The sequence below is a fragment of the Patella vulgata genome, chromosome 4 (genome assembly GCF_932274485.2).
Source record: "Patella vulgata chromosome 4, xgPatVulg1.2, whole genome shotgun sequence".
NCBI classification, from domain to species: domain Eukaryota; kingdom Metazoa; phylum Mollusca; class Gastropoda; family Patellidae; genus Patella; species Patella vulgata.
The window spans coordinates 47,348,579-47,361,569 of NC_065882.2; the positions used below are offsets into that span (position 1 = coordinate 47,348,579).

Genomic DNA, 12,991 nt, shown 5'->3' on the forward strand with positions numbered 1-12,991 from the left:
GGAGGGACAGCCACCCCCCCCCCCCGCCCCCCGCACACACATATAAATATTGTTGTTTGGGGGCCTGAACGGGATCTTGTTCCTAATGCAAATTTATGGGTCACCACGCCCATGCTGCCAATTCCTCGGGTAAGGAACTACGCACGTATGGAACATATACCATATCCGCCTAGCGAGGTCGTGGTGGGAGCATAGTGACAATATCTAATTTTTCACTAGTTAATCTACGGTAAACATTTAGTTTAAAAAAATCCAAATCGAATGAGTGATGGATTGACACATAAAAAGATTTTAAAAAAGCAAAAAAAATAGCTGGATCTGTGTGAAAGACAAGACATCACCAGGCCACTCGTTTTGGAAAATTACTTTTGCATCATTTGGCTTACCATCCAATCACATCAGTAATTGTACAGGTTTAGGGTGATGTATAGTCTGATCTGTGCGTGATGTGCAAATGGGTCCTATAAAAGAGACCCTGCAAGGCCTTTAAGAGGAGTTATCATTGGGTTCCCGGCAGATACCATGCGAGTTCCGTAGAGACAGCCGCAAAATTCCAGAGGGAGAAGATGTAGCAATTTCTCTGGGTGGAACGGGGTTGAGAGAATGACTTTATTGTAATCTATGCTTGTATCTTATGTAACCAGTGCTTGATATATATATAAAATGTAAAAACCAACTGATACATTGTTGTTCCCATTCTCGGTTACCCAGTGTACTCATTCCGTTCTACTCCACTATACCCTGGGTTAATCCATAGGGTTTCCACGATTTCAAATTATCTGCCCTGGTCTAGAATGTAGCTACACTCTACGAACCAATCAGAAAACAGTTTACAAACCAATCGTTTCGCCTTCGTTTTTATAAGGGTAGATAACCATATTCATGTCCATTTACTGAATGATTTATGTAAATAATGTATATATTTATAATTTATTTATATTTAATTGTATTATCAAAATCTGTAGTATGTGTTGTTGATTTCAAATATGTATGACGTCTGTATGTTTGACTTTGTAATTATTATTACTATTCGTTCTTTGTCTGAAATATGTCATTCTGTTATGTTTATTATTTTTGAACTTATACTTGGCAATTTCTTGTTTACGATATCACGTGGACATAAAATTCCGGGAAGGAACGAACTATTCTAAATAAAACTATTGACCCTACATTATTATATGAACGACTGGTCTTCATTAACATAATATTTAATTGGTTGTTAATAATTACGCATTTAGAATAGGCCAACGCCTAACATTGTCCGATGAGAGTTACTTCCCTTTGCCAACTTCCTTTTTCAAATAACAATTTATGGGATTGGTCGATAAAAATAGCACAATCATCAAGGGCGGATAACTTGAAAACGTGTCTCCCCCATAGATTAACCCAGGGTATAGTGGAGTAGAACGGAATGAGTACGCTGGGTATACCGAGGATGTGTTATTCCTGGTAAGACAAACGTCTAAAATACTGAGAAGATAACCGTCTTAATGGCGTAGGCCTAGAGAGAGAGAAAGGTGTGTGTGTGTGTGTGGGGGGGGGGGGTTAACGTCCACTCGACAAAAACTAGGTCATTTCGGGACTAACATGTGGATCAATTTTATTTCAATAATTCTCTTGCGCGTAGGGGTCTTTAGCAGTGGGAGGAAACCGGAGGACAAGAAGAAAACCCATACGAGGTTGGACAGGCGACCCTACACCGTAGTAGCCTACACCTTAGGCGTTTTTTTACGAGAAACTGATTATGGCTTATCGATTTGCAATTCCTTTTCAAACACATTTAGCCTACGGCAAAAAATAGCCTAATCGGTTTCACCTAATTGTCGTATTTACCACAGGCGTTTTTACGAGAAAACAAATCGGTTTCGATTACCTATCTCGTTGGTATTCGAATCGGTTCTCGTAAACGCGATGAGTTGCCTCGCAAGATGGCTGAAGACTGAGGAATTGAGGAAAAATGTTAAAAAAATTCACTTTTCTTTATTATGTTCTTGGCGACACCGCCTAAAAATAAAAACGAAAAGTTGTACCAATTGACTGTCCCCAAATGCCCCGTATTTTTATTAGGAATGTCCATCATATTCATATTTTAACGTGAAATTCAAAAGAAAATGATCTAACGTCGGGCACGTCGTGTCCCTTGTTGGGGACGCCATCTTGGAAATCGAATCGTCAATCCGGCAGGCGAGCAAGTTGGAAGATTTGCATAATCGATTTGGCAAATCGTCGTGGTAAATACGACAATTAGGTGAAACCGATTAGGCTAATTTTTGCTGTAAATGTGTTTGGAAAGGAAATGCAAATCGATTAGCCCTAATCGGTTTCTCGTAAAAACTCCTCTTAAAGGCTCAATACCACTCTTGTTGTAACTGAATAATATGTCCCAATCTTTATTCTGGTCAACAAATTGTACTATTTTAGAATATTTCAATTAATTGATGATACAAATTTCATCTTAACACGCCTTATATAAAAATTTTGAAAAATTCAACATGCATGGGTCATAAGTAGGGTCTGACAAAATACCCTTGGTGCTAGAGGATGCCGAATGTTGACAGATTATTAATCTATCATTTCTTTGTAAATACTGCACGGAACTGAACCATTTTTCAACTATTTGCTTTTAACTTTCACAGTATCGTTGTTTACAAGGGATTTACATCCCTCGAATGGCGATCAGAGAATTTACCAAAGATAGGAAGCCAGGCAACAAAATTATGTCCACAGCAGTTATGACATCTCTGAAGTCGTCCCATATTTACTCTTTTGTGGGTAATTGGCAGCAATTACCGAAAGTCTGATTCTTGGTCTTGTGAACTTAAACACTGTGCATAAATTGTAAAATCAATCAGATCATAACTTTAGCCCCCACAGAACGGTGGATGAACGTGACGACAATCAACATTGCAATGTGGGCTATAATAAAATCACAATAGTGGTTTATAAAAATATAAATAACAAATTTATTGTTTATAAAAATAAAGACATCATGGAAATATTCATATAAATAATGTATTCGTAGCCTTATAAATCATCTAAGCTATTTTACTGGATTATGTATAGTACATACATAAATGCACCAAAATTTAATAACTATTAGAATTCAAAAACCCCAATGAGAAGTTGTATGAGGTATTTTAGTGAGTGTAAGATACCCTGCTTTTTTTCAATCATTTACTGATCACAGCTAAGTATGTATCATAGAGTTTGTTTCACATTTCTAAAGAATATTTTGAAATAACTGCTTTTACAAAATATACACAATTCATTCGAGGTATTTAAAATTAAAAATCTTATTATTTCATTCAAAATCACAATCTCTTCAATACATACAAAGTGTAATTATAATTTTATTTCTGAAACACTTTTCTTATTAATAAAGAAATTCTAAAAAAACAAGATCGGTCACCTATACAAATGGGGAAATAACTCTTATCTAGGATTTATATGAAACATTTTGCACAAATTTACATGCAAAAAAATATGACTTTAACTTTGATTGTTCCACCAAATATATGTCTGTATAGCATGAGCTGGTATTTGGGCATTAATAAAACCCACTGCTGGGTCATTTATACTAAATGTTTCTTCTTTATCACTTCTATAAGACAAAATAAATCCATTTGTAATACATTATACAATTACATCACTTTGAAGTTTAAACAAAAACTAAAAATATGCAAAAACCATTAAATTAAATTTTGCTTGCACTGATTGAAGTCAAAAATCTTAATGAATCCCGGTCATGTTACTTTCAATCTGTATTTGTTATTTCAAGAGTACAGTGACATAAATGTGAGCTGTCATAATTATTAATTATCTAGGCATTTTAGTCCATGTATTTAGTTGATAATTTCGAATCAATAAACTTACCTTTTAATAATACAGAAAATTTAAGACTATCATTAACACGTTAACATATTAAGTGGACAGCTAAATCACTGTTACGGTCATACAGAATCCATACCAAATATGAGACAAATAAACAGTGCCAGACATAGACATAAGCTAATCAAGTTGTAGCTTTAAGACATCACAAAATTTCAGATGTTTTGGGTTTTTTTCTTGCTTTTAGGACTTTTTAATACACTGTAGTTTTTAAAATGGCTTTTAAAATTATGTAATTAATTAAAGTAAGTCCAACTTTTCTATGTTTCAGGTTTACAAGCTTATTGATATAGCTTAGGGACTTAACAAGTTTATATAAATCAAGCATTGTTCATAAACTCACCTATTTAAAACTACAACAACTTTTGAAGAATCTGGTAAAATAAAGGCAGCCAGTTCTAAACTTGATATTCCATTTTGTTTAATATCAACTCTTTTAGAGCCAGGTAACACAAATTTACTGAAATGGAATTGATATATAAAGTTATGGTTATTATGATGATAGATCAGTGGTTCTCAACCTTTTTTGCCAACGGCACACCTTAAAACACGTGAAAAACTAGCGGCACACCTGGCTAAATATATATATGAAAAATATTTCAATTTTGTAAAATAAAAACACAGCAAGTCATAGACGGCATACAACTGTAGACAAAGACTAGTCATAGACACATAGAGTAACTCAAACTAGATAAAGAAAAACACAGCTATCAACCTACCAGTAAACACCAGTGAATACTCATTTGGAATCACATGGTTTTTCTCATTTTCTGAGTGTGTCGTTCAAAATTTTATGGCACACTTAGGAAGATCTCGCTACACACCTGTGTGCCGTGGCATATACTGGTTGAGAATCATTGTGATAGATTAAGAGACTTAACTGAATGTTGGAAATTTTTCAGTTCATTATGTCTTTGTAAATTCAGAGCGGAATCGAAATAAATTTTGGACTGATATTCCTTTTAGAGGTTTAACTTTTGCAAAGTTGTAGTTTAAAAGGGATTAAAAAATACCTCAAATGACGATCAGAGACTTTAATAAACAGTTTTATTTATGAAAGTAAAAACAAGATTATAAAACACACAGATATCAAGCACCAACCTAAAATGCCCAAGTGCATAAAACATGGGTTGTTTATAAAATTCTCTTTTATCAGCATTCACAATTATAGGGCTATCAACAAAATTAGATACCCAGTTTGGTCCACCCTGCATATCTAAGGCTATATTCCAGTCTGTCCAGCCAGTAACCCAATGATTTAAATCCTGAAAAGTTGCATTATATTTCTATTATTTTGAGAATGCACCATAGCTTGAAATTATCTATTATGAACTGATGATTTGTATTCTATGTCAAAAAGAATATTTTAATTAAACATACATTATGCAAGAGCTAAATCTGCCTATTGCAGGTCTTTCTTTAGGCCTGAAATGTTTTCTAAATTATTAATTAGACATTAATTAAAGATACATTATGTAAGATTTAGATAAAGAACTAGCCATTCTTGCTATGATAGTTGGAAAGTAGATGATGTAAAATGATTAATTTGAAAATTTCATTCAAATTACTCTATTGCAAGCGAAGATATTAGCCTTTGAAGGTTTGACAGACGTGTGCAATAATTTCAACCACCGTACTGGTTGATCGAAGCTAAGTCTCGGTGCTCCATATTTGATTAATTCAAAGTATTGCTGAACCAATCTAATCTATTTAATATCGGAGAAATCTGATGCCATCGAGAGTTGATTAAGGCCTGGATCAGTTAATTAATGTCTAATTAATACTTTAGAAAACATTTCAGGCCTAAAGAAAGACCTGCAATAGGCAGATTTAGCTCTTGCATAATGCATGTTTAATTTATCCAGGCCATAACCAACTCTTCGCTCGCAATAGAGTAATTTGAATGAAATTTTCAAATTATTCATTTTACATTATCTATTTTCGAACTACTATAGCAAGAATGGCTAGCTCTTTATCTAAATCTTACATAATGTATCTTTAACTGATTGTAGAATTAAGTTGCCACGGAACCAGAGGATTATAGGGTTTTGAATTAATCTCTTTTTTTCTTCTGCCATGGAACAACCAGAAGATAACAGAGGTTACACAGACTAAGTTGTTGGTCCCAATAATGTAGTTCCACCACTTGCCAGTGTCTTGATAATTGAGGTAACTTAAGCAACTATTTCATGATTTATGTTTACAGTGTGTCTTTATGACTCAGATAAATATCATTCCAACTGATTTTGAAACCAGATTATTATTTTCGATGAAGAGTTTGAAATCAATTGTGAAACATCACATGGTCAGCAAATTTGGTAATACATATTTTAAATTGGTCAAGTAAAGCTTAACTCTGTTTATTGTTAATGGTTGTCAGAAGGTGTATTTATAGTTGATAAAGTTGCCATTTGCCAATCCTGGTTTTGGAGTATTGAGGACTCAAATTGATTAATTAATATTTAATAAATAACCAAAAAGAAAATTTCAAAATTATCTCACGGCTTGATTAAAATGAGGCCCTTCAAAATAATTTACCCAAAACTTATGGATGGCGCTGGGCGAATGTTGCGAAATTCTCAATTATGTTGAATTAATCATATCTTTCAAAAATCTTTGTAAATAATGAACTGAGTTGAATCATTTTAGTACTGAATTTCCTTTAAGAAATTGAACGTTCACAATATGGTAGTTTCCAAGGGATTCAAATTCCCTTAAATGATGATCAGCCACTTTAAAGGTCATGAAAGTAAAACTAGTATCAGTACATATAGGACACAAAAACAGAACTACATCAATTGTTATTGATTGTTTTAAGTGGAGTCAACTGTCCAGTTATAAAAAAATCTATTTTATCTGAATTGTCCACATGTTATTACTTGATTTTACAAAATTTGCCCGTTGGATGTTTGTGATATTCTATTACCAATATATATATTATCAAGATATTGAAACAGGTACCTCTATTATTGAATGGCAGTATTTTTCAGCTCGGTCCCAGCTGCCTAAAATAACTTTTCTCTGCCAAGGCATGGAACCAACACAAGCTTCAGTGGAAAGCAGGAATGTGCTAGGAAATTTGGCATGGAAGATATCAAGGACAGATGCTGGTGTGATAAAATCATAATACCAATGTAAGCCCACACCTTGAATATATTTTATAGCTTTTTCACTACTCAAGACCTGAAAAGTTGAGTATAAGAAATGGCTTAGGGCATATTAAATGGTGTTTTGAAGGAAGAAATGATGATTGGCTGTTGCAATAAAGGGATTTGGGGATATGGTGATGCTGAATGTGCAATCCATAGCAAGTGTGTTGGAGGGCATTATATGACCTGTAAAATATAATGGCTGTACGACTCTGCTCTTTCCCAACTTCCTAAATCTACATGTTTCTCCCAGGGTAAATCTCCATTACATGCTTCTGTGGCAAAAATAAATTTGTCAGGATATTTGTCATGTGCATATGTAAGAAGTCCAGAGGGGATGATCTTATCAGTATACCAATGTATTGCAGTACCAGCTATGTACTGACTTGCAGTTTTATCTGAAAGAATCTAATTTAAAACATAATTGGTTAATAATACTTCTAAATTTAATAATATCCTTGAATGTTATGTTACATCTAAATTGTCAATCAATACTTCAGTATTATTTTATATGGGTGAATAGATTTAATACCTGAGTACAAATATGTTTGTCATTTTCCAGTTATTCTGCAACTAATAGTGTAATACTTGTCTTGTCTATAGTCTGCTTTCCTGTCATCTCTTGCTTCACAGGGTGCCGTAGTGGCTCAGTAAGTATAACGCTGGCTTGCTAACTAGGAGGTCCTTAGTTTGTTCCCCGGTGCTGGCCGAGAAAGTTCCTCAGGATTTTTCAGCATGTTTTCCCAATGTCATTTATGCCTTACAGAGGGCCTGTCTAGTTGTTCGGATGGCACAAAAAAACGAGGTCGCCTTGTACACGCTGGTGTGCACATAAAACAACCCCTGACAGTTGGAATTCAAAATAAGAGTAGGCCATAGTCCCAGTGACTAGACTTACTTTCTTTTGTAGATCACTGCATTTCATATGCATTTATTCATTAGCACGGTTGGTGCAGAAAACTATAATGTTAAATCCCATTTCATTTCCTTGTTTCACAGATGAACACATTTGATCACACTGATTTAAAAGTATCATATAGCAGAACTGGTTTAACTTACCACTGATGTCCATTCTGGTAAAACTAATCTCTGGTCATCCATAATCATTAATTGTATATCTTGGTATCCATTATTATGTAAAGCAGGCCCCAAGTCTTGAATAATAAAATCTCTTTGCATTTCTGCTGTCCATCCCATAGCTTGAAATGGAAACTTATAAATCTCACCATCAGTTGGTTCATTTTGAGCAGTCAGACCCCAAAGGCTGATATTATGACTTTTATATGCATCAAGAAATCTGAAGAAAAAAGTTTTAAAAAATACTGGTTGTTCATTCAAGTCAAGTTCGGAAATATAGGGTGAGAGTAGCGTACTATATACATATTGCTACATTATGGCATAAACAATAAGTGCATCAAACTTCCTATTCCATCCAGTGTGGTTTCCCCTTGTCGGTGATGCAGGGCGGAGGGCCTGACAAGGACAGCTGTCTAGTCGTTCGGATGGGATGAAAAACCGAGGTCCATGTACATATTGCCATGCACGTAAAAGATCCCTTAGCAGTTGGAATTTGATATAAGAGTAGGACTTAATGCCGCTGCTCGGGCAAAATTTCTCTCATAGCACACTGTATGGCGTATGCCCGTCTTCATTAGCCCAGTTTAGGAGCAGAACAGTAGGACGTTAAATCCCATTTCATTTCATTTCATTTCCTATTCCATCCCTGCAAGTATGATGTATAAACAGAATGCATTTCATTTAAAAAATTGTATAATTATAGATACTAACTTTATAAAATAATTGGCCCAAGTTTTAAAATATTTTCCACCAGGTTGTCCAATTAGAGAGCCTCTTCCAGTCATATTGTTGTTAGTTTTCATCCAGGCTGGAGCACTCCATGGACTACCAAATATGGAAATTTCACGACTGCTTATGGATAAGGCTTTTTGTATTATCGGTATCTAAGACATAAAGTCAAAAAAGAAATTATCATGAGAACAATGTTATCGGTTCTAACATACAGGGGGTTAGCACGTGCACGCTGTATCATGAAGTCTGTCATTGAGTCAACTGGCGTGGTTTCGATTCCCCGGTTGTATGTGACAAGGAGTAGGGTCGCCTGTCCAACCTCGTGGGTTTACTCCGGGTCCTCCGGTTTCCTCCCACTGCTAAAGACCACTACGCGCAAGCGAATTATGGAAATAAAATTGAACCATATGTTAGTCCCGAAATGACCTAGTTTGTGTCGAGTGGACGTTAAACCCCATTTCTCTCTCTCTCTCTCTCTAACATATAATGCGAACAGACCCATCATCAACTGTAAATCAATAATAAATTTCAAGTGAGCTTCAAGCTAAATCTCTGGGAAGTTTGAATACATATGATTTCTGCATGAAAGGTTAGAACAATGAAATACATTAGAGATAAAAAATATAGTAATGAAATATATTACTTGTCAAGCTAACTGGTAATTCAGCTCTTATAGTCTTTCTGCAGATGTGTGACAACATTACATGGAAAGGAACAGAGAGGAATGGAGTTTCAAGACCAGTCAACTCAATACTTAGGTCATTTTTAAACTAACATATTTGTCACTCTGGCAATAAAATTCTAGAAAGGATAATTTCGCCCAGATGATGGCAATTATGAAGAATCTTCACTGAAATCCAGCTATCAAGAGTTCTTTTAGGTGCTCAACAGTATGTATGCCAAAGATTTTACCTACCATCAGAACGAATAGAGATCATAGGGATCACTTCCATTGTCCATTCGCTGGCACTACCATAAAATAACATACCTTGTATTTCAAGTCCTCCATTGCTAATGAAAAATTAGATAAACTAAAATCCATTGGTGAATCATCATAAGAGTAGGGATGAGTTGAAAAATCACAACTAGCCATTGGAATTCTTCCTATTGTGTATTCAATACCTGTAAATTAAAAGAACATAGGTTGCCAGGCAATAAAATGTGACATCTAACAGAAGCTTTGCTTGTCTATGTATATTGAAAAACTGTTTAAAACAAGTACAATAACTTTATCAATTATAACTTACAAATTAACTTGCTCAATCTATTTTTAAACATACTGTAAATGAACAAATTGTACAGATTTTAGAATTTAATTGCCACTAAAAATGAAAAGAATCATAGAATACAAAATGATGTGATAGGATCCAAAATGCTGTGAGCCTAACTATACCTACCATCAGGTGAATAATAAGATTGAATTAATTTCTCTTGAACATCTTCAGGTAAACTCAGTATATTAATACCAGCAGCATCTGTAAATGCTCCACCAAACCCCAGTATACTTTGATATGTAACATTAATGTTGATATAAAATATATCTGAAAAGAAAAGTTGAATGTTCATGATTTATACTTATTACCATTGATATAGGACAGACTTAAAATATTAATTGTAGGCCATTTTGAGAGCTCTTGCTTAAAATGTTTTTTATACATTAGAGTCACAGAAATATGACTTATTACAAAATTACAAATTAGATTACAGAGAGAGAGAGAGAGAAATGGGGTTTAACGTCCACACGACACAAACTAGGTCATCTCGGGACTAACACATGGTTCAATTTTATTTCGATAATTCGCTTAGGGGTCTTTAGCAGTGGGAAGAAATCGGAGGATCCGGAAAAAACCCATGAAGTTGGACAGGCAACCCTAGTCCTTGTCACGTACAACCAAAAAATCGAAACCACGCCATTTGACTTAGTGACAGACCTTATGATAAAGCGCACACGTTCTAACCGTTCGGCAATCCAACCCAACTTGTCCTTTAAGACCAAAGACCAATCGTCTGACTCATTCAAGAACAACTATACCAGTTGATCCAGATTATGAACCTTTTTTCTTGGACTTTAACTCTGTACATCCTATTAAGCCCTTCACGTAATACCCTGCATATTTTGGCACTAATTTTGATTGGCTACTGACCCAGCTGGGGAGCCTATCAGATTCCTTGATCATCAGGAATATAAAGTTTCGCGCTTTCATGCTAAAATGTCTATCTGTGATAATCGAGTTGCAAAGTTCGAGGTTTGTTCAATATCATGGTTCCTTGGTGGTCGCTATGTTTGATTTGAGTGTGTTTGTGTCACAACCTCTGAGTTGACGCTATCTTTCATGTGTCTGTGTTAAAGGGAGATAATGTAGCTATAAGTCCAGGAATTGCAGATCAGTCAAGCAAGTCTGGATGTTGTAAAACGGAACATGCCAGAAAGCCAACAATCATTTTCCTTATTTCACTTTCACAAATATAAGGACTGAAAAATGTTCTTTCCAAAGTAATTTATGTAATGAAAAGAAAAAACTTAGATTTAGTTGATACAATTTTCAGCTGGATGTTCAGGGATAAAAATTAATTATCCTTCAGGCATTCAATAACAATAAAATTAACAGAAAGTTAGGATTGATCCATTTTAATAAATTGTGGACCAATATGCTAAAAATACATATTGTGTATTGTATGAAAGTCCATATTTGACTTTTAGTCTGGAATAGTGTGCCCATATGTAATTTAAATTTTAAGTACGATCAATTCAAATCTTTGAATTTCTTGGCATATAAATTGACTAAGAGTAAAATCATAAAGGATTATCTCCTGGAAAATAACAGCAACAATTATGATCCAGCTAGGGCTCATGATTTTGTTTTCAACAAAATGAAACTTGAGAAATCTTTTTGTCTAATTGTAGAATAAAACAATTAATAAGATACATAGCTCACACACCTAGATTTAAAATACATCTACTCACTCTCTGTTGTTGCATTTTTTTCAAATGGAATAGCTGTATAATTAAGTCTGTGTCCAAGTTTAGATGACTGGTACAGATTATAAAAGTTTTTTCCAGGATTTCCATTTGGTTCTACAGTATCACAATAATCACTGTTACAAACACACACAATGGAATCTCCTCCCAAATTTTTTTGTGCGCATAATGTTGTTTGAACTGATAACATAAAATAAAAAAACGGGACATTGTTTCATTGTTTATTTCAATTTACTCTGGTTATTTCAATTTCTAATGAATCCTGAAATTTAAATGAACTATATCATCAGTTCAGCAGTCATCAAGTATAATAATAATAATAATCTATTTATAAAGCGCTGAATATCCAACAAACTGGTTGCTCAAGAGCGCTAAATTGTCATTGCTTTGCTTGATCTGCATGTCCAGAACACGGCTAAATGCACTACAGGACAAAGTTTTTGATGTGTTTTAAAACCTGCTGAGAACCTAGCGCAGACGTTAACCATTCAGCCACCCAACCCCACTGTTGGTAAGTTGAATGTCTTGACTGAGTGCATTAATTATGAGCATTGTCTTATTGAGTGGGAGTAATGAAACATGGTGTATAATTTCATTACCTTTACATGAATATACAGCTGACTATATCAGATCGACAATGGGCATTTTCTACTCTGGTATACAGAGTGCATGGCTATTAATTTGATTACTTTATAAATAAATGTGAAAGTAATTAATGAGTGTTATGGTTTTCAAATTATTAAATTGCAGGCTACAACAGAACTTGTCAGAAGGAATATTCATTTTCTTGAGAACAGCTATTGTATTTGTAATCAATGTCTCCTCTCTCTTTCAGAGAATCTCCAATTGCGACCAAAATTTAAGTATATTAACCTGGTTTTACTGTATTAATCAGCAACCAACAAAAACACGTTAAAAAGACTTTCCAAAACATTATTACATTCATGACATAACCGTCACGTGCTTTTGTTATTGTTAAATCGGCCAGACATGTCACGTGTTCTCTGTCCGCCCCTTTTCCTATAGCTAGATCTATTTGTTAAGGCCAACTCAAGGTTGCTTAAACCGAACACAGATTGGCAACCTATTCGCCTAGCGCCACGTGATTGTTGGCGATATTGTAGGTTAGGGTTAGGGTAAGCGTTAGAGCTAGGACCGGGATTAG

At 34.7% G+C, this 12,991-nt stretch overlaps 1 protein-coding gene across 2 annotated transcripts; it reads right to left on the bottom strand.

Moving 5' to 3' along the window:
* Nucleotides 1-2,949: 2,949 nt before the first annotated feature.
* LOC126818916 (lysosomal acid glucosylceramidase) lies at nucleotides 2,950-12,849 on the bottom strand. Of its 2 annotated transcripts, none has more exons than XM_050546605.2 (10): nucleotides 12,700-12,849; nucleotides 11,812-12,006; nucleotides 10,244-10,387; nucleotides 9,835-9,968; nucleotides 8,826-8,998; nucleotides 8,097-8,334; nucleotides 7,224-7,445; nucleotides 4,990-5,153; nucleotides 4,232-4,348; nucleotides 2,950-3,601 (listed from the first exon to the last, which is right to left on the bottom strand). In XM_050546605.2, exons 1-10 carry the CDS (start codon nucleotides 12,770-12,772, stop codon nucleotides 3,490-3,492), a joined length of 1,572 nt encoding a protein of 523 aa, XP_050402562.1. In that variant the 5' UTR covers nucleotides 12,773-12,849; the 3' UTR covers nucleotides 2,950-3,489. The 2 variants fall into 2 exon arrangements, with proteins under 2 accessions (XP_050402562.1, XP_050402561.1); XM_050546604.2 differs by lacking the exon at nucleotides 7,224-7,445 and adding an exon at nucleotides 6,850-7,071 and having other exon boundaries at nucleotides 12,700-12,848.
* Between the last annotated feature and the right edge of the window lie 142 nt (nucleotides 12,850-12,991).

Coding starts and splice junctions, on each gene's coding strand:
- LOC126818916 (XM_050546605.2), bottom strand. CDS start 12,772: ATGAATGTAATAATGTTTTGGAAAGTCTTTTTAACGTGTTTTTGTTGG. Junction 12,007..12,699: donor GATTAATACAGTAAAACCAG/GTTAATATACTT, acceptor TTATGTTATCAG/TTCAAACAACATTATGCGCA. Junction 10,388..11,811: donor AAAAAATGCAACAACAGAGA/GTGAGTAGATGT, acceptor TTTTCTTTTCAG/ATATATTTTATATCAACATT.